Source organism: Nelumbo nucifera, chromosome 4 (genome assembly GCF_055504915.1).
Source record: "Nelumbo nucifera cultivar China Antique chromosome 4, China Antique-T2T, whole genome shotgun sequence".
Taxonomy (NCBI): domain Eukaryota; kingdom Viridiplantae; phylum Streptophyta; class Magnoliopsida; order Proteales; family Nelumbonaceae; genus Nelumbo; species Nelumbo nucifera.
In genome coordinates, this window is record NC_142652.1 from 10,234,021 (window position 1) to 10,256,129 (window position 22,109).

General features: G+C 40.3%; 1 protein-coding gene across 2 annotated transcripts; it reads right to left on the reverse strand.

Moving 5' to 3' along the window:
• Positions 1–14,733: 14,733 nt before the first annotated feature.
• Positions 14,734–21,241, reverse strand: LOC104591425 (protein CLAVATA3 INSENSITIVE RECEPTOR KINASE 1-like). Of its 2 annotated transcripts, XM_010250239.3 has the most exons (11): positions 19,860–21,056; positions 19,362–19,494; positions 19,162–19,233; positions 18,840–18,983; positions 18,497–18,568; positions 18,337–18,396; positions 18,149–18,246; positions 17,880–18,029; positions 16,797–17,138; positions 15,949–16,340; positions 14,734–15,227 (listed from the first exon to the last, which is right to left on the reverse strand). In XM_010250239.3, the coding sequence occupies exons 1-11, from the start codon at positions 19,957–19,959 to the stop codon at positions 14,910–14,912; spliced, it is 1,881 nt and encodes a 626-aa protein (XP_010248541.1). In that variant the 5' UTR covers positions 19,960–21,056; the 3' UTR covers positions 14,734–14,909. The 2 variants fall into 2 exon arrangements, with proteins under 2 accessions (XP_010248541.1, XP_010248542.1); XM_010250240.3 differs by lacking the exons at positions 18,337–18,396; positions 18,497–18,568 and having other exon boundaries at positions 19,860–21,241.
• Between the last annotated feature and the right edge of the window lie 868 nt (positions 21,242–22,109).

Genomic DNA, 22,109 nt, shown 5'->3' on the forward strand with positions numbered 1-22,109 from the left:
CATTCTATATTGGGAATGATTCCAGATTCTCTCGAATAATCGATCTTCCTTTCTGCTTCTCGTTTATTTATTTTTTATAAAGCTTTTTGTCTGAAAATCCCATATCGAAGCTCGGAGGTACAGTATCTACAGTTGACACATCCAAAGAGAATACTAACTTAGAGTTGTAAAAAGACGAGTAATTAATGATGAATATGATTATGGTTATGGTTATGAGCAGAGCAAACAAAAGACCTTGATAATTGATTCAAGACCGATCCGATTCAATTGATATCAGGCTATCAGCGTATATTTGACTAATTATTACAACATAAAAATTTTCTTTGAACCGATCTGCTCCCAGTTCCTACATCAACCTTACAAATATAAAAAAGCTCTTTTTCCTCATTGTTGTTAACAGGAGGAGGACATGAACAAGTAAAGCAACTGGGCTGGGAAAAGTGAGATTCTCAGAAACATGGAAGTGATGGGTGTTTGATTGTTTGTCTGTTTCCATTAAAGAAAGAAAAGGAAAACATGAGTAGTGGATAGTTCAAGTGTAAACAGTTGGGTGCATTTATGAGGAGGAGGCCACCGCCATTTGCCAAGAATCCATTAGAGACTTGAATGGTTGAAAGAAAGAATGAAAGAGAATTGACAGTAATCGTTTAAAAATTCAAATTCAAACCCAACACATCAAATCATGAACTACCATCCCCTCACTTCACGACAAGTAGCCAGCAACTTGGCTTGGTGGCACGCTTTTCTACCTTTTCTTTTTCTTTCCTTATTCTATCTGTAGATAAGGGCAATAGGACATGAATGAAGAGGATTCTGTATTTCTGTAGAGAGATAATAATTATACTGTACAACTGGGGCTTGGTTCCGGGCACCCAGTTCGATCCGAATGAAGGTGGAGTATCAAGTATCATGTATCAACTATCAACAGGGCCTAGCTGTGACTGTAACCTGTAGGAGGGTAGACGGGATTAGTGCAGAATAAGGAGTAGAGAAAAGGTTGTCGATAAGAACGAGTTAGTGGATGTGGATCCACTGATGACTGATGCAACGCCAAAAGAAGAGAAGACTCCCAACAACACTAAAAAAGAAATGCACCAGGAGAAAAGTAGCTCCTGCACTCCCTTCTTTTTTAAATTGATGGCACAGAATGAGATTTTGTATGCACCATCTTATGATTAACATTACCACATTGCCCTTTTCATGAATTCATCGTAGATTTACTTTGTTTGATGCAAATCAGAGGTACGTGAAGGTAAATTTGGAAAAACTGCTGTTCTGGGATTAATCTCTGGTTTCAAACCTTTCGCCAGATATGATCCAGAATGAACATGGAATTGAAGGGTGCTGCAGTCTAGAGCTGCAAAATGAGGGGCATTATGGGGATATCAAGTTGTTAGGTTGATGCCCATTCCGATCTACAGTTCCAACATCTACGATCTATCAGCTATTTAAAACCCATAACCAGAATCCAACTTCTCCAACTTGTATTTGCGCTGGATCATTCTCTTATTGAAGTAAGAGAGGGGGGGTTCATCTCAGCATACAAATCTGAACAGTTGGTGTGTTCTTGGCTTCTGGGAAGCAATGGAATTCTTGTGCTGGCAGGAATCTATACATGGGTCTTGAAGAAAAGGATGATGGAGGTTGGAGTACTGAGGGGAATTCAAATACACCCTCCTCCAATCTTCTGTCAATTTGTATATGTTTCTGGGCCATCAGCTCCTGCACTCTATTCCCTTGTTTTCCTCAAGAACACCATCGACCATCGTCAAATCAAACTTAGGATGAAGGTGTCTAGAGACTAGAGCAGCAGCTTTATTGGCTTAAGGCATAGCACAAACCGGCAAGTCACGAAACGGCAATGGCGGCTCAGATGACTCCATGAAACGGGTCGCTCTGGTTTCCTTTTTCTCTTTCTATTTTGCATTTACTGCTTGATGTAGTTCTTGTACGAGGAAGTAATAAGAGATTATTTTCTTGCTCTGTTGGAACCTCACTCCAGATTGATATGGTGTTTGACGTGTTATGTGTGTGAAATAATAACTCGGCCAGCATATATGTTTTCTGGTCATCCTTTCTCTGCTATAAATTATAATCCAGTAGCCTATGAATGGAACCTTCAAACTGATACCTCTCTCTCTCTCTCTCTCTCTCTCTCTAACTGCATGCAGAAGGCAACCCATAAGAGTTGGGAACTGAACTGGGAAGTGAAGTGGTGTGCTGGAAATTGCAGTTAAGAATGCAATAATAAAGCCACATGAAAACATTATAAAACCAAGGGATTCAGCAACCCAGTTCAGTCTGGTTGGCAGCTGGGATCTAATACACACACTAGACATGGCAGAAGAATTGAAGAAGGAAGTGTGGAATCACCGGCCGGCCCGCAGCGCTATATTCATCCTACTCCTTGGTTGTCTCCCCAATTTATAACACGTGACAAAGTCCTAGGTCTGGCCAGTGTTTTCATTTTCACTACTGGAATCGAAATCCATGAAAATTTCTGCAAACGCCCAATTTATAAACGTTGCTTCTTGCTTGTTATTCAGCTTCCGAAATCCCAACACAACCAGCATGCATTTCCTAAAGCATATGCTTTCAATACCTCTGGGTCTGGGATTCTGTTTGCCGGGGTGGTTGCTGTTATCAAACAGCTAACTCTCGTCATTTGCTATGTATATTTGCCAAGGTGAATCAAGGGTAACTTCCACTTCAAGAGTTTCAGCAAGTGTCGTTCTCCATAGATTAATTTCTCAGACCGCCATGGACATGGGCAATGGTGTTTTGATGATAGTGATTTAGTAGCAACTGGCAAAATATCCGGATTGAATTTGTTCGTGGCTTTTATCTTCATTTTGATTTGATTTGGTTTCTTCTTTTTTTTTCCGATTAGAAAATTTTATTTGATGATAAAATATTTAGCAGTAAACGCAGTTGGAATAAAGCTTTGCACTTTTCTTTCTAATTTAATAATTTTGGACTCCTCCTCAGCCCTCCCCTTCTATCATCGACACAACCAGTGGGGACGAGATAGGATGTTAAGCCACGTTCCAATTTCGATGCTGTAGTGACGCAAGCACTGGTATCATTCCTTGTGGATCATAAAAGCTATCAGTGGCACGAAAAGAAATTCAAAAAAAAAAAAAACAAGTCTAAAGAAGCACAGATTGCTTTTCACCTTAGCAAGTATTGAGTAATGACTTGGTTTTCCTGTTGAAGAAAAATGGTTTACTTGAGTAAATAAAAGGCGTTTAACTTCACTATGAGAACAAGACATTGATCAGAAAAGTCCTCAAACGTTAGAAAGTGGAGTGCTTGCATCCTCCTTTCCCAGTCAACAAGCTAATCACTCAGACAAGTTTATACCACACCATACATTGGCGTGAAGTGAGAGCAAACATTTTTTCACCACAATGTAATAAGCCAACTTTTTTCTTACAGAGACGGTAATTAAAAAAGATTAAAACTCTGCATCTGAATCAATCTAATAGCTTGGAAGGTAAACAAAGACACGGTTTTACACATGCTGTGATTGATAAGGAAACATAAAGGGGAAAAAATAAAAGATAGATAAAAGAACAAATTTATGCATCAGGATTGGGATTCATAGACAAGGTGTGGATCACAGTATTCATGTTCTCCATGATCCTCGGCCTGCCTTGAGAAGAGAAACATACAGCAACAAATTCTATATATCAAGTACTCATGCAGCCGCCAGTGACTGCAATCTTGATATCTCTTGCTGTAATCCGTTCCATTCTTTAAATAGAAGGGTGACCATCCTTTCTGTAACCTGTAAACCTACTGATATTCAGATAAACCGCAAGAGTTCTCATTTATTGTAGCAACTCATTTCATCTATGATGGGTACTTTCTTGGGTATGTATCTTTGAATATTGGCTCGCTTTCCTTATGGTGATGCCCTACTGAATTCCATTGCCCACCTCTACAAACAGAATAAACTTAGTTTATTTATTGTGTAAATATAGATAACAAGGAACAAGAATTCCCTTTTTCTTCATCTTCTATAGGTATACAAAATATGTTACTTAGAAAATGAACACAACAGATAAAATTTTTGAGGAAACAACATCTTATCTTGAATATAAAAGGGTCTTGACTCTTCAGTAATAGTTATTTTAGATTTCCAACTTCTAGAATTTTTAGGAGTCGTTGCAACATAGAATAAGCAGCAGCATAGTTCAATTCAGAAACCACAAGGTTCATTAAATAAAATATATCATAGAAAACCATGTGGAGATGCCCTAATAATGGAACACCTTTGAAGTATGACCTTTTCTGAATTTGGGCGATGGGGGATGGTTCATGGGTGACCAAAGAAAAAACACTCGGTGGTGCAGGATCAAACCAATGGAACACAGGCTCTCACGTGCATCCTTCTCTGCCCCACCCCTGATTCCCCTGTAGAACATGTGTATAGAATACAAAACCAAAAAAAAGAAGTTTAAGAGTTATTTAGTTACCTTTGTTGAAGTATGTAACATGGTTGTAATTTTTGTTTTTCTTATTTCTAGCAGTAGAATTGACCACTCCAATGTGAAGGGTGATTGTGTGCGGGTGTATATATTTTATTATTATTTTATAGTGAAAAACATAGCGAATGATATTTGAGTTAACTTTTCTGCATATTATGCTTATTGTGAGTGATTCCTATAAACCCTAGAGTGGTTATATATGGGTGCCTGTTGAGTGATTCCAAATTTTCTTTCTTTTTTTTTTGAGAAAAGGAAACTTTCATTAAAAGAGGGAAGGTTATATAAGATGAATATGAGAATGATCAATCAAAAGCAAAACAAAAAAAAAACGAAACAAAAAGCCTTCTCAACCCGATAAAGAGGAAGCTCTATATTGCTGTACAAAAAGTCCCTGCCCACCCCACCCCAGATTTCGCAAGAGCAGCTACTGAGTTCAAATTCCTTGGAATCCACCGGAAGACACAATGGATCTGAGATTCAATAACCCTGATTTCATTGATCTGATGAGAGAATCTCCAAGGCCCCTCCTTGCTGATTTAACATGCAGCTTATGACCACCTTTGAATCAACTTCCACCATAACCGAAGAGATGTTCAAGGATTTTACACATCTCAGCCCCTTCAACAAGGTTACCTGAGCTTCAACAGCTTCAGCTTTGCCAAGGATTTTGCACATCCAGCTTTCTTTTCCTTTCTCTGTGTATCTTCTCTCTACTTTTGCAAGCAACTATTAACAATCCACAATTTCTACTGAAATTGATCCAAGCATGTCTTTTTTATGCTTTATGATGAGGGCAGATTTGGCCCTCCAGTGAAATTGCAACATGTGGCACCTCGTGACAACTAGGCAAGCATCTAGGCAACAACTTACCAAGTTGGTCTCCCCCCCGGGCACCGGTCTGACTGGCGTGGCGCGACCTGGCGCGGCCTGCGCACGACCTACGCGACCTGGCCGGATCAGCCTGCCACAGGCGCCGACCTGGCAATCCGGCTCGGACACAGGCGCCGACCTGACAACCTTACCCGGACACAGGGCCGACCTGACAACCGACCCGCCGACTGACATAGGCGCCGACCTGGCAACCTGGCCCGGACACCGACTGACAGGCGCCGACCTGGCCCAGGCGCCGACCTGGCCGCCTGGCACAAGCGCCAGCCTGACAACCTCGAGGAGTTCATCACCGTACCCCGGTTCTGACGGGATATGACGTCTTACCATTTGAAGGCTTTACACCCACCTAACCCGCGAGGGCACCACTATATAAGGACTCCGACCCCCAAAGCCAGCGGGGGGAAAAATGTATGGTAACCCCCGCTCTCTAGCTCTCTCATTTCTCTCCAAGCCCTTTGTAATCAGAATGCTTAGGCATCGGAGAGTCCCCGCCGGGAAAATACCCCCGGGTCCTCTGATTCAGTTCCCACAGGTCCCTCAGCTCCCGCCGTCTACAAAGGAGAGAAAATCACCTCACGCGGAGGGTAGTCGGGTTGCGCTGCACCAAGGAGCTCCACCATCCTCTGAGTTGCAGACCGCCTAGGAGCAAGTCATGTGACGAGTTCGCCACCAGGGAGCACTGCCGGGCAGTTCGCCCCCGGGCAGTTCAACACCAGGGAGCACTACCAAGCAGTTCGCCACCAGGGAGCACTACCACTCAGTTCGCCACCACTCAGTCCGCCACCAGGCAGTTCGTCACCAGGCAGTTCGCCACCAAGGAGCACTGCCGGGCAGTTCGCCGCCAGGCAGTTCGCCACCAGGCAGTTCGCCACCAGGCAGTTCGCCACCAGGCAGTTCGCCATCAGGCAGTTCGCCACCAGGGAGCACTGCCGGACAGTTCGCCACCAAGCAGTTCGCCACCGGGCAGTTCGCCACCAGGCAGTTCGCCCCTAGGCAGTTCGCCACCAGGGAGCATCACCAGGCAGTTCGTCACCAAGTAGTTCTCCCCCAGGGAGTTCGCCACCAAGTAGCACATCACCAAGGCACGTCACCACCAGGTCAAACAACGAGGTACTTTGCCAAAAAAATTTTACATCACAAAAAATGGTACGTGAACAAAAACAGTTACATCAGTTTAGATCTAAAATTGAAATTTTCCATTTCATCCTTTTTGCCAAACAATCTCCAATTGCTCTTATATTTGGTGGCCTCCCATAACTTTTCATCATCTTTCATCCTACCAAGTTCATCCCAAAACTCCTTTCAAAAACCTAGTTCTAGGAAATTTGGCATTTTTTTCTTAATAGGGAATTTTCCGTCCGTTCGTGAAAAATATGCTCAAGATGACTTCCAATTAGATCAATCTATAACATCCACCATTATAAATTCGCCCACAAATTTTCATTTGAAAAAAACAATCAATCTGTACATATTTATTTCTTTTGATTTTTTAAATTTTCCACATTCTTAGGGAGAATTACTGGTTTTACACAAAACCTTTTTCAACCCCATCTAATCTTTAGTCATTAAAGTATCCCTAAACCCTGTTCTAGCCATTCAATATATAAGACTACCATAATACCATGAGGTATATTACCAAATGCAACCTACATCCTAGAAGATTGTATCCCAACTCGTGGCTTAATATTTCAGTCAATACAACTCTTATGCTAGTAGAGGAAACCTTTAATTTTCCTCTTTCCCATCGAAAGGTGAGATCCCCAATAAGACCAAAATCTGGTCCAATGTTATATTTCAAGCATGGAAATGATCAATTGAATAAGAGATTTTACATGTAAATTACTGATTGAATACACACACACATACCCCCTTATATACCAGTCCTTTACCTGGAATGGGTGACTTAGTATCCTCTAAGAAAACCTGAGTTCTGTTGGCATCAATATTCTTGGTAACCCATCTTACCCAAGTGGTAAATGCCTTCTTGTATGCTTCCATGGCCTTGAGTTTGGGGTATACATAGTTACGCTCTTGGTAATATTCTTGCCTGTAAAAACCTTTTGCTTCCAAATAAGACAGATAAATTCTGAAGTTCTTTTAATACCTTTTGCTTTTTCCTAATAGTCAACTAAAGAAGATTTTATGTAACTATTTTTTCCTCGATAGGTTTTTGATGTACCGATTTCTAGTCACGTATCATTTTTTAGCTAAGTACCTCGTCATCTTGTCTACTCCCAAGTGGCCGATGACTCAGAGGTTGAAGTAGAGCTCCCTAGTGTAGCGCAACCCAGCTACTCCCTGCAGGAGATATCTGCTCATCTTTGTAGACGGCGGACCTGGTTGATCTGCAAGAGATGAATCAGAGAACCCGGGGGTGTTTACCCGGCGGGGTCGCTCCGATGCTTAAGTTAGCACTTAGTTGCGAGGTTGAAGATGATATTAGAGAATGAGAGAGCTAGAGAGCAGAGATTACCCATCTCCTTCTTTTTGCCCCTGAGGGGGTGAGGCCTTTATATACTGGAGTCCTCGTGGGTTTGGTGGAGCAGTTCCTAGATTCCCGCTGTGATGGGATCTGTTTCCGTGTTAGGTGGGGATAATGCCACCAACCGGTAAGGTTGCCCATCTCCGTCTGAATCGGGGAGTGGGTGAGCTAATATAACTGTTACAAGGTACGATCCCGGAAGACACGGAGTACGGTGATGAGATACTCGGGGTTGCCATGCAGTGGTTGGTCTAACTAGGAGCTGAGCTGCCCGTAAGGTGTCAAGATGCCTGGTGGCGAGCTGCCTGTGAGGTGTTGGGTAGACCAAGTGTTGGGCGGTCTGTGAGGTGCCGGGCTGACCAAGTGTCGAGCTGCCTGTAAGGTGCCGGGCTAACTAGGTGTCGAGCTGCCTGTGAGGTGTCGAGCTGTCTGTAAGTGTCAGGCTGCTTGGTGGTAAGCTGCCTGTAAGTGCCAGGCTGCTTGGTGCTTAGCTGCCTAGTAGCGAGCTGCCTGTAAGTGCCAGGCTATCATAATGTCATTGGAGAGCCAAATCCGCCCTCATCATTTGCCCCCCACTCCCAAGCTGAAAGTAACTCGGCGAAGGGAGTAGATTTCTCCTTTTGGCTCAGAATTCGATGAGATCGTAAGTGCTGATTCAGTTCCTTAGGCTCTGGGAGATGCTTGGAAGCGAGCTGCCCGCAAGGTGCCGAGGTCTCTGCCAGTTCGGTACTTTAGCCGTTAGGCTCTGGGAGTGACTTATAGTCCACTTTTGTTGATTTTGTCCATGCCGAAGAGATGATTATGTCTTATGTGCCCATGCCAAGGAGGCGACTGGGACTAGCTCACCCATGCCGAGGAGGCGATTAGGTCTATGATAAGGAAGTCTTTTATCAGTTCGTTAGTTCGCGCCTGGGCCAAGACGCCAAGTCGGCGCCCTCGTAATGTCGGTCACCCACTCCTACAAGAAGCTACTAGGAGCTCGACCTTCGGGGGAAGCACTACTAACTTTAGGTCGCCAGCTCACACGGGAGCCTTAGAAGGCTCGACCAGCAAGGGCGCGCATGTAGTCTGTTGGCCGCCAACTCTCACGGAAGTCACGAAGAGCTCATCTTTGTAGAGGGGACCTCGCGAAGAGGACTGATGAGGTTTTATCTAAATTGAAAGTAAAGTTGGTAGAACTGCTTAGTCTATTAGCTCCCTGCATAGTCTTTGAGTTCATAAAAAATGGAAAACTATAAAGCGAGAGCTTCAGTTTCTAAAAAGTGAGGACTTAGCTTTCTGGGAGAAGAGGAATTAGCATTTTGTAGGATGAGAACTTAGCTTTTTGTAGCGTAATTCCCACATATGGCGCCAATTGATGTACCGATTTCTGGTCACGTATCATTTTTTGGCTAAGTACCTCGTCATCTCATCTGCTCCCAAGTGGCCGATGACTCAAAGGCTGAAGTAGAGCTCCCTAGTGTAGCACAACTTGGTTGCTCCCTGTAGGAGATGATATGCTCATCTTTGTAGACGGAGGACCTGGTTGATCTGCAAGAGATGAATCAGAGAACACGGGGTGTTTACCCGGCGGGGTCACTCCGATGCTTAAGTTAGCACTTAGTTGCGAGCTTGAAGATGATATTAGAGAATGAGAGAACTAGAGAGCAAAGATTACCCATCTCCTTCTTTTTGCCCCTGGGGGTGAGGCCTTTATATACTAGAGTCTTCGTGGGTTTGGTGGAGCAATTTCTGGATTCCCGCTGTGATGGGATCTGTTTCCGTGTTAGGTGGGGATAATGCCACCAATCGGTAAGGTCACTCATCTCCGCCTGAATCGGGGAGTGGGTGAGCTAATATAGCCGTTACAAGGTACGATCCCGGAAGACGTGGAGTACGATGACGAGATCCTCGGAGTTGCCCTGCGATGGTCGGTCTGACTAGGAGGCGATCTACCCGTAAGGTGCCAGGCTGCCTGGTGGCCAGCTGACTAGTGGCGAGCTGCCTGTGAGGTGCCGTGCTGACCAGGTGCTGAGTTGCCTATGAGGTGCCGGGCTGACCAGGTGCCAAGCTGCCTATGAGGTGTCAGACTGTTTGTAAATGCCAGGCTGCTTGGTAACGAGCTGCTTGTAAGTGTCAGGCTGTCATAATGTCATTGGAGGGCCAAATCCGCCTTCATCAGTTTTCTTCATTAATTTTGTATTCAAATTTCGCCATCAGTGGTCTCGATAAAGTTTTAGCTTAATTTTATGCAATGTGAAGTTTCAATAAAATGAAAGATAGAAAGATAGTGGTGTGACAGTTTGTAACAATCAGGAAAATCATATTTATAACAATCAGAGCAATTGAATTCACCCTCAAGATGTCTTTTAATGACTCCATCAATTGCCTGTATTGAAAACTACAACATCGGCTTCATGGTACATTGATATTGTCCGATCCATCAAATCCAGAAATGGAATCCTCAGAAAATCCAAGGAACAGTTAGTTATATAGTCCTTCAGTACAGAAAATTCATACAAAAATAAACTAATTAGAAGTAGAAATACCAAGTATGTTAAAAAAGATTCTTGCTAATGTGGAAACAAAACCGGGAAAACTTGCCTCATATCTGAATGCATAGAAACCTTCTGTTTCGAAATTTTTCCCTAAGATCTCATACAGTCGGCTCGTCTGGGAGACTATGACGAAGAGTACATACAAGAGACTCCCACATATTCCTATTCAGAGAGTCCCCCACAAAAACCACTCTTCCCTCTCATTCTCTCGAGAATATTAGTTGCATTCAAGCTGTGAAATAGATATATCAGCACGCAAAACAGATTTAAGAAAGATTGTGTAGCTTAACAGTGCAGGATGGTGTGCAAATAGAAAACTTTTTAGACAATGAGTTGGTAAGAAACTCCAAAGAATTCCATCCCTTGGAAATAGGGATAATAATTTTTCCCATTCTCTTAATTTTAAGTAAATTTATTTTCTAAAATTAATTTTATTTTAAAAATTTTGGGGATTCAGCCCTCAATAGGATCTGATTCCCCAAGGATGAAAGGTCATTTTTATCGCCAGTGGGATCAGGATTGAGGAAACTTCAAATCTGTCCCCCCACAGAATGCGCCCTAAAAACGTTCCACAGCACATCCCAATTGTGTATTGGGACATCTCCCAGTGACAAATACGGGAGATGTTTTCAGTACACGCTGAGATATGTATGTGGGACATTTTTAGGCACATTTTGTGGGGGCAGATGTGAACTCAATTGAGGACGGAGATTTGTTTCAAAGTCAAGATTAGGGAGGAAAAGTATGGTTTCCACTCAGAACTTACCCCGTTCTCATTTGTACATGAAACTAATAAAAAAATTCAACTATGAAGGTTAGGTGGTTTTTGGCGATTTCTCAGATCTCCTGTCCACTCTCCCCTTGCAATAATATTATATAGGAAGATGAGATGTTCTCCATGTATGACTGCGATGTTATATGAATAAACGTGACAGAGTTTGTATGGGCAGGATATCCGGACTCTTTTTTGATAAGGTTTTAAAAACCAATCCAAAAATAGAACCACTTTAACCATCGGCTTTAGGTCAAACAGTTTGGCCATTTAGTCCAAACAATCAGCCCATGACATTTTAAAACTAAAAAAATAAAATAATTAAAATAAATATAACCTAAAAACTGTTGTCCGAGTTAAATGGTTTAACAGTTCAAACGTTTTGATCAGTGGTTTGTTAACTAATTCAATGATTTTTTGGGAAAATCTGGGCCAGGTAAATAATGAAACCAAATTAAGTGTCTTGTAACTCCTGTTCACTCGCAACTAGTTATCAACGACTAGACGCTCGTGTTCGCAGCAGATTCGTTTGAATGCAGCGAGATCATAAAAAGGATCTATTTATTTAGACACCCCCTCGTAGTTTTACATATTCTTACATTCTATCTTCTAGTTTGTATTTTATTAAAACAATCCTTATAGTTTGCGATGACTTGTTCCCCTTTGGAAACGGCCACATGACTCCTTGAGCAAGTGGAAAATGTGAAAAGGTATGAACGCAAGATTTTTTATTTCAAAAATGTCATATTTTTGTAGTTCATCCCTTTTCCAAATAAAGTTATAATATGGGGAGAGGATTTATCTGTTTCCTAAAAGGTTAATAAAAGAATTATTAGGGCTATTTTTGTAATAAAGACCTTGGGCTAATACCTCTTCATGTTTTTGGCATGCCTTAAAGTAGGGGTGCCAATTGGAATGGATTTGGTCTAATTGATCCAGTCCAATGTGAGTCCATTATAAATGGATCAGATCCAATTCAATCCAATGAATGTTTTGGACTAATTTGGACCGGTCCAATTCAATGTCTAGACCGTCCAATCTATTTAAATTTATTTTGATTTAGATTGGTTTCAACCCAAACACAGTTCATTGACACATATATTCTTATCATATATCAATGGATCAGATATTGGCTTAATCCAACCCAATTGGATATAAATTTGTTACAGATGGACAGGTCCAATCCAATATGTCTTGTTGGTCCATCCAAATTGACTTTGAACTAGACGGGGTCCAATCCAAAACCGGTCCATTGACACCCTTAACTTAAAGGATCATGTGATCATTCCTATGTAGAAATACAAATGGTTTCCAATGGAGGGTCAATTAAGTAAAATATATGCAAACTATAGGGGTGTTTTAATAGGGTAGGTTTTAAAAAATATATGAAACTATAAGGGGTGTCTAAAGAAATGACCCTAAGGCTCCATTTGAAAGATTACAAATGCGAGTGAGTAGACATGGCAATTGGGTTGGGTGGGTCGGGTTCAGATTGGGTCAAGACACTTCAGGTTGAATTTCAGGTTGGGTTGTCAAATGCTAGACCCTAACCCAAAATGTTCGGGTTAGAGTTGACCTATGGGTCAATTCAGGTCATATTGAAATTTAAAAATATAAAGAAAAAATACATGAAAATTTCCAAAATTAAAGGAATTAACCTTAAAAATCCAAATATAAAAAAAAACTTGAACATTTAACAACTCAAAGAGTAAACAGTAAAGACTAAAGACTAAATAGAAAAATTAAAGAGTGGAAGCTTCTAACAATGCAGAAATAGTCCCAATTAGACCTGGCCGTTGACCCATGACCTAACCAAACCCAGTTTTTTTTTCGGGTTGGGTCGGGTCAAGTCATTCTCCCATTCATGTAGCTATAAATATGAGACTCTAATCCTGTTTTTTTTGGGTTGGGTTGGGTCAGGTTCGCGGGTTGGATCAACTTTTTGCTAGATCTACGAGTGAGTGCAAATACGCACTTTGGTTCAGTGTTTGCATCCAAACCGAGAGCTTATGAACTTTGCATTCAAAGTTAGTTAATGTTAAAAAGGTGTATTTCAATATTGAGATTCATATTTGCACCCATTACAACAAAATTGGTTTGACAATAAGACTTAGTTTGGAAAGAGTGCAAATGTAAATACATACAAAATAATACAAAATATAAGGTTTTGCACTCTATATATTTGTATTTGTACTCTTTCCAAACTAAGTCTAAAGTAAATTTATCAATGTAAAATTAGACTAATTTTGTATTTGCATGAACCAGAATGCACTCTATATATTTGATTATTTGTATTTGTACTCTCTTCAAACAGAGCTTAAAGAAAATGCGGATACAATTTAACTACGTGTGTCAAGCATCTATTGGTTGATGAAATATTAATGACTTACAGCTGAGGAGCTCGATGTTTGTGGTGCAGTTTCACTCAGTTTTTGAACCACCGTTGACTCAAACGGTTGGACCGTTCAGCCCAAAAATTGTTCAAGCAACCGATTCCGTTTTACTCCAAACAAGGTCTCTGGTAAAAAACCGTTGAATTAATCAACAATCCGTTGATTCAGGTAGTCAATCCCTCGATCCGTTCAATGGTTTTTGACCTTTTTATTTTTAATTATTTTTTATTTTGTATCAAAACGAGTCATCTATTCAAATTAGACGATCGAACTATTGACCTGAAAACCGGTGACCAGAACGGTTCCATTTCCATATCATTTTTTAAAAACCATGGTTTCACTAATGAATCCTACTTCCAATTTGCAACAAATAACGAAAGCAAGAGATAGCTTAGAGAGTAGAGATACACATGTAGATAACCCATGAATTTTAACAAATACCACCTGATTGGTTAAACACATTTATGATACCAGTTGATTGGCTATAAAATTTCAAGGTTTTTAAAAATGAACTGGACAACGAATTGGTCAGGGGTCCAGTTCCTGGGTCCAACAGTCCGACCGTTCGAACCAAATGGACAGTTCGTTCTGAAAAAAATAAAAAACGACCAAAACTGCTAAACGGTTCGAACACCTGAATCACCGGTTTACTAACCAAATCAACGTTTTTGGGCAAATTAATAGTTTTGGAGTAAAACAAAACCAAGACCTGACCGGTTACTGGTTTTCCCAGTCCGACCGTCCGGTCCGATCCGGTTTCAAAAACCATGCAAAATTTTCCGATCATGTCTTTATGCACGGCTGTAGTGTCTTCTGCGTAAGTGTAGGTAGAATTTTTGTGGTTAGGATTTAGGAGATCCGGTTGGCAGCTGACTAAACTTAATGACTTGCCTTACCAGCAGCAATCCAGGTGGCAATCAAACTTCTTTTTAAGCACGTAAGAAGAAGAACCAGTGCATCATCGACGATCTTAGCCGTTAAAATATCAAATTTAGATATTGAACTTCTGATTGCACGGTGAGATCAAATGATAATGATCTGCATTGGGATCTAACCAGATTAACTTGTTCAATGACAAGCAGATAAACTTGGCATTCCTTGACTATTTCCCCCCAAAAAAATTCAAGCAAAAGCTCAACCAGGCCAACCAATTTGAGATGGGTAATTACACAACAGAAGAGATAACTTTCCTTTTTGTACAGATGAATACAAACATTCAGTTGCTAGGATTATGAACTCAATCATATAATTGCAGTTCAAAAACTCTTCAATTTGGTCATAAGAACCAGAGCTGTGTCTCTAAGCCCAGAGAGTTCCATCTTTTTTTATCATAAGATTAGATTACCTCGGGCCAGAGAGTTCCATTGCTTCTACCACAAGCGAAGATTCCTCTATATAGTCTGAATATCTCTGAGGCAGGTTTTCAGATGATCTCAATCTTGGTGTTTCAGCCCTCTGTGAGGCCTCCCACTTCTCAGCTAAACCATCACCTTCCAACATCCGTAAGACCTCCGACATTTTTGGACGCTGAGAAGGATGGAATTGTGTACACAAAAGAGCAACCTTAACCATCTCCTCTAACTCAACTCTATCAAAGTTGTTATTCAGACATTTATCCACCATGAGATTGAGCTTTCCCTCCTGATGAAGCTTCTTCACCTGCACAAAATAAGTAACAACATCAGAGACACTAGAAGGATATCAACTTGTATATTGGCTCGTTCTAAAGTCCTGGCCTAAAATTCTTTTTCGGTTGTAAAGTATTCTTTAGAGTTCTTTCTTGGAATTCTTCTAGTGCAGAAGTATATCTTCAGAGTTAAAGGAACCCCATCATTAAGAGTGCACAAGGCCAGTCCCAAGGAGCACCACTTGGGGCTTATCCAAATTGGTTCCTCGGAGATTGGTGAACCACCATACCAACCTGTGGCACAGTTTTGGATGGTTTAGATGATAAAACCTGATCCAACAAAAAATCCACAGCACTGGATATCTGGATTTCCACCATCATAACTATGCTTTACATTTAATCTGGGGAAATTTCGATTTCCCTTAAAGCTCAAGTCTACCACCAGAGCTAGAACAAGAGTTCAGAAGGGCACACATGGTATAGAAGTCAGATCAACCAATCCATAAACAGTCAAAGATTGCAAACAAAGAAGAATAAAGTACATTGTATGGAAAAATCATCCAATTGGATCAAATTTCAGCCCAGGAAGACAAGTGCCAAGAACATGGAATATGAGAATGGAAACTTTAAACCAACAAATAAGTTGGCCGCACCCTTATTACGTATCTGAGAAACCTTCCCTGTGGACAATGGGCATTCCTCCATGATCCATGCACACACACACACACACATATAGAGAGAGAGAGAGTGTACCCAATCAAGCATTACACCTTTCTGGCTCACTGCCCGTCCAAAATCCAGAGCCTTCTGACCTGTAATCAGTTCAAGAAGCAAGATACCAAAACCAAATACATCTGTCTTTTCTGATGATTGACCTGTTGATAAGTACTCAGGAGCTATGTGGCCAACAGTCCCACGGATAGCTGTGGTGACATGAGAATCCCTGTGATCCAAGAGCTTTGCCAATCCAAAATCTCCAACAACCGCTTCAAAATCTTCATCAAGCAGAATGTTGGCTGCTTTCACATCACGGTGAATAATTTTGGGGTCACACTGTTCATGCAAATAAAGTAGACCTCTAGCAGTCCCTAAAGCTATACTCTTTCGTCTTGACCAATCTAGAGCTGCCTTTCCATGAATATGATCTGGTATGGAAAAACATGTTTCAAACAATCATAGACTATTGGAATAAACCACCAAAAAAGACTATCTCAATAATCTGTACTGACTTAGTAGTTGAGGAATTGAAAAATCAATTCAAACAATAAAATTATGAAATAACGCAGACCTAGATGACGCAATCTTCTGCTACAAAACTTCACCGAGCCAACTCAGTTACAACTCACAAATGTAGTTTAGAATTTACTAAAATAGATGCGCTGTTTATAGAATAAAACGGTGTAATTCAATGAGTCACACTAAATGACATGTTTCAGAGCCAAGTTTTACTATTATGGTTATGGCACATTAAAACAGGTCCCATGATAGCAGAGGATAAAATCAACAAATGGAAAAATATCTGATGTCATCAGATGTTGAAAAGAAGTTCTTGAAAGTTGAGTCCCCAATAGTGTAGTTTTTAATCTAACCAAATCACTCACCTCTTAATTGAGATGCTACACTTCCATTTGGCATATAAGGGTAAACCAGGAGCCGTTCATTCTCTGTCATGCAGAACCCACGAAGTCGGAGGAGATTCCGATGGACAGCCAAGCTTATTGTCTCAACTTCTGTCTGGAATTGGACTTCACCACCAGCTGCATTATAATCTTTCAACCTTTTGACAGCCACCAGACTCCCATCTGGCAAACAACCCTTGTAAACAATTCCAGAGCCACCACTTCCTAAAATGTTCTTTGAGTTGAAATGGTTAGTGGCTGATCGGAGTTCCTTAAATGAGTACTTCTTCAAGTGGCCCAAGCACACCTCTGGATCACACTGGTCTGCCACGGAACATTTAAACTGAGAAACTAAGGCACATTATACAACAATACAATGATATGTGCAGAGGAAAATAACTTCTTGCAATAAATGAAGTCTTATCAGTGATTCAGTATTGTTAAACATAAACAAACTAATTTAACCAAATAAAAAAAGGAGTTAAACAGAAAATGCACAAAAAAAAATCTTATTTAGGAGGGGCATTACAAGTCGTGCACATAGTCATCACAATCCAATCCATCATACTCATTTAACAAATTAAGAAAACAAAAACAATGGCTTTAAATTGCCCATAATTTATTTGTTAGATCTTGCTCAACACACTTTTTGCTCTACAAGTTGTCCCAGGCATTCACATGAACACTTCCATGCACACCTTTTGAACCAGATATGTGGCACATTAAGGGCCAGTATTCTTAGTGAACTCCACGATATTATGCAACCATGGCTCAATATACAATTGATCAGCTACCTCATAGGTAGAAATATATGGCTAAATAGCCAACCAATCAGAAGACCTCAAGTTGCCATTTTTACAGTCATACAGCTCACAAAATGTGCAGCCAATGATTAGGACATGGGTTCTCAAAGCATATCTAAGGATACCCAATCAGTAATGCGGGCACCAGTTGAAACAGTAGAATCTAGCAAGGAAGATAGATCTGGAAAGATTGCATGTGTTCACATACTAGTACAAGATGTGATCCACGAAAAAAAAAACTACAATAGGAATAGGTACTGACCATTAACATCAAAGAAAATCTGCTTGTTGTATCTGTGTCGCCACCAGAGAAGCAGCCCAACAGCAACAATGATGAAAGAAATTAACACAGCACTTACCCCAAATCCAATAGCAAGACGGTGGCTTTTTGCTCCTCCAGAATCTGACTGATCTGGAAAGCCAAAGTTATTTATAGCTTAGATGTTGGCATACTCAAGTAAGTAGTCTTTACAATTATTTAATTGTGCAATACAAATGTATATGTGCTAATTGTGGATTTGTAGGTGCTACCTCTTGGAACATCTGGTGAGAAAGAAAGTGGCTCTGGAGACATGGCAGAACAGTTAATTTTAGTATTTGGCCCACATAGCAAAGGGTTCCCAATAATCCTGTAGTAGGAAATAAAGATACATAATGTTAAGAATCAACATAACTTGAAAAGAAAACAAAAACATTATAAGACTGAGAAAAAGGGGTACTTGAAAGTTCTGGCAGATATTTTTGGCAAGGAACCATTTAAATTGTTATAAGAAAGATCCCTACAAGCAAAGTTAACTTAAATTGGTGAATTCACAAGTTTATGGATATATAAAAAAAAACGATTGTAAAGTTAAGAGTGAGCCAATGATATAGACATACACCAGGGTGAAACCTTCAACATTGGACAGAGACTCAGGGCAGGGTCCAGTAAGGCTGTTGTTACCTAGTCGCCTGACTTGTTCAAAAGCCAAAAGGAAGAGGAAGAGGAGGAAGAAGTAACAACAGTTAGCTTTTGGATGAGAGTGAGTTTAGCATGAAGAAAATAACTATCCAAGGTAGTCTGATTGTAAGCAAAGAAATATTTCATTATGTTCCTTGATTAAGAGTAAAAGAAATTTTTTAGCCACTTTATTTTCTCAAGATGCAATGGATTACTAAAAGCATCTTAAGGTTTAGACTTGTATGGTTAAAAATTAAAAGTGAAAACGTTCTCCTAACTTACAGATAATTAAGGTTCTTAAGGTCCCCCAGAGAACTCGGTATCACACCACTGAACTTATTGTTTGAGAGGTCAAGTTGCTCTAGCTTCTCCAGCTTTCCTATCTCAGCAGGAATGGGGCCAGATAAGGCATTGTTCTGCAGCGACCTGCATCAAAATACAAGGCTTTCAAGAATGGTGCTTAGCAAGGATGTTTCCTAAATTTCCCAAACATAATAAAGAAACACAAATAAATCAGCCTCTAAGTCTGTGAAACCAAGGCAACTAACTTGAAGCATATGATTAAGAGGAAGCAACAGAAAAAAAAAGGGTAGCTCTAACTTACACCGATTTCAGGTTACTGAGGTTTCCAATTCCTGGAGATAATGTCCCGGACAAACTCTGACTAGCCAATCCTCTGATGAAAAAATTGAAGTAAAAAAACAAATGAGTTCTGAGCAAAAAATCTGGCTAAAAATCAATGGTTATTTTCTTCTTAGTCATGCATTTGAACCATATAGGAGATGAAATGTTATAGCATCTTACAGAGAAGACACATAGCCATCAGGGGAGCAGGTAATCATCCTCCAGCCACAAGGATCGACGGAAGTACTATCCCAATTATCCAATACGTTATGCGGGTCTCTTAGACCAGTTTTTATGTTCACCAAGGCTTCAACTGCATTTGAATGAAACGAAGAAAAGTGTAAGAACAGATAGGGTGACTCGTATAGTCGTCTTCTTTTCTTTTAGATCCATTTTTACAGGCTGACCAGATGCGGGTAAAAGACTAAATCGGAATTGCACATTACATAACATAAAGCTCAAGCAGTATTAAAGCGGGAAAAGCATTGGTTGCAGTTTCCCGGTAAAACGTCCGATGACTTAAAACTGGAATCTCATACCAAGGAAACGATTACTCTAGAATCCAGATTGGTTTGCTTGTCAAAGAGCTATCGAAAAAGAGAAGTACATCGAGAGAGAGAGAGAGAAGAGAGAGGGGGGAAATAATACAAAATTTAAATAAGAAAAGATAATACAGACCTTCATAATTTATTCCAGAAGGTGAAAGAGTAGCAGAAGACTCCTCTATCCAAGACAGAACTAGTAAACCAACTCCCCAGAAAGCTAAACTCCCTTCCATGCTCTGTTTTCAGTGCAGAACTCACAGCCTTCTCACAACCAGAACCGACACTCTGGCATGAAATCAGATCCAGGCAACCACCATAACAGCAGAATAAAGCAATTGGAAATATTGCTTAATTCAAACCAACCTTATGAAAGAGCTCTCACAAGCCCAACCAGATTACCATAAAATGGAAATAGTACTTTCGCCTTCTCCTTTCTTGAAACGAACCCAATCAACAGTCTATCACTGTCCATGAACGCGTGCCAGAACCGCCGCTACTCCGTAGGAAAAGCAACCAGACGAAATTCACTCCCATAACCACCATTTGAGCGGGAAACTAACAGAAAGAAAACAACATTCCCAAAGAAACTCTTTCATAAAGCTCTCCAGATCAAAGTTGAGATTCAAAAGGCAATCCCAAGAAATCCCGTGCTCAGCTACAAAGAAGCAAGTAAAGAACAATGGTTTCAATCAAACTCCTTAATGTCAGCACCTTTTGGACCGAAAAGAAAGAGAAAAAAAAAAGGAATTTTTAGAGATAACAAGCATTCAAGCAAGCAAAACGCCCATCATTTCTGAATTCTGAAATCCTAGAGACTTGATAATGCTGGCTGTGATTTCTATCCGTTTCGATCGATCCCCACATGTTCCGTCTGGGTATAATGTTGGTTTTTATCCCTGCCCTCTTCATCCTCTTTGATTCTTTCCCGTATCTTCTTTCATCAAAGAAGCGAACAACACACACTGCCAAACACAGAAAAGCCAATACAAAGCGCCAAAGACGACGCAGATACAGATGTTGTACAAGCAAAAATGTAAAAAGATGTATATTGTATATATATATACAGACACGACGTTACTCTTCAAGATGAAAAGAAAAACAGAGAAAGAAAAAAAGCGGGAATTCTTTCTCCTTCAGTCCTTTCTATTTTTTGCTCATTTGTTGCTGGTTGAGTGATTGGTCATTTGGACAGTTGGACTGAAAGATGAGAGCAGAAGACCAGAAAGAAAGAACAAATGGTTTGTCAAGAAAACAGGAGAGAGAAAGTACGGAGAGAGAGAGAGAGAGAGAGAGAGAGAGAGAGAGAGGGGGCAGGTAAAGTTCTTGACGTGCTTGGGTTGTCTCAAGCTCTCAGCCTTTGTTGGCTCTTTTTTTTTTTTTTTTTTTGGTTTTTCGCTTGAGAAAAATATATAGAGGTAGATAGATATCATTGAGGCCGTCCTAACTCAGTAACTCTAAGATTTTTTTCTTTTTTTCTTTTTTTTTGGGAGGGGGGTGGTTCACAAGTGGGAAACTGAGGAACAAACAACTAGTTTCCTCCATATACCAACGACCCACATGTTTCAGCCATACGACCCGACCCATCCAGTCTGTCTGTGAGTACGATATATAAGACATGTTTCAATCCCATCCACGTACCTTTTAATTAGTGAATATAGATTTGTTTCACTTAAAAATAAAGCGTTTTGGACAAACAAAAAAAATGAGAGAAAAAAGTACTTAGCATTCGGTAACATGGTCAAACACTAAGAATATGGAAGTTAGAAGACCATCTAACATCACCTGTATGTAGGAGTCTCAATTGGATTAGATTTCGTCCAATCCGATTCAGTCCATGTGAATCCATTACAAATGTATAAGATCCAATTCAATCCGATGAATATTTTGAACTAATTTGGATTGGTCCTATTCAGTGTTTGGACCCGTTCAATCCGTTCAGTTTTATTTTAATTTAGATTAATTCTAATTCATTGACACCTATATTCTTATCTTTTATCAATGGACTAGATATTGTTTCAATCCAACCCAATCCAATATAAATTTATGATGAATGAGCTAGGTCCAATCCAATCCAATACCATAAAATCTGATTGGTCCAATTCAATATGTCGTGTTGGTCTGTTCAGTCCATCTAAACTGATTTTAGTTTAGAGGGGTCCAATCCAAAACCGGTCTAGACACCCCTACCTGTATGAAAAAAAAAAAAAAAAAAAAAATTGTTGCAAATTGAAAGGATTAGAGGGTATAAGTCGAAGTAGTAAAAAAATGGTTTAAACGATGATACTTTAATAATGGATATTACATTAAGCATAATTAATGGTGAAATATAATTAAATATAATTAGCGCTTTAAGGTGCAACTCGGGCAGGCTTGGATTGGGCTT

What these genes read in the sequence shown, in the direction of transcription:
- LOC104591425 (XM_010250239.3), bottom strand. Translation starts at nt 19,959, where the DNA reads ATGGAAGGGAGTTTAGCTTTCTGGGGAGTTGGTTTACTAGTTCTGTCT. An exon ending in GATGGCTATGTGTCTTCTCT is followed by an intron (nt 19,234 to 19,361) that starts GTAAGATGCTAT and finishes TTTTTTCATCAG; the next exon opens with AGGATTGGCTAGTCAGAGTT. An exon ending in ATATCTGCCAGAACTTTCAA is followed by an intron (nt 18,247 to 18,336) that starts GTACCCCTTTTT and finishes TTCCTACTACAG; the next exon opens with GATTATTGGGAACCCTTTGC.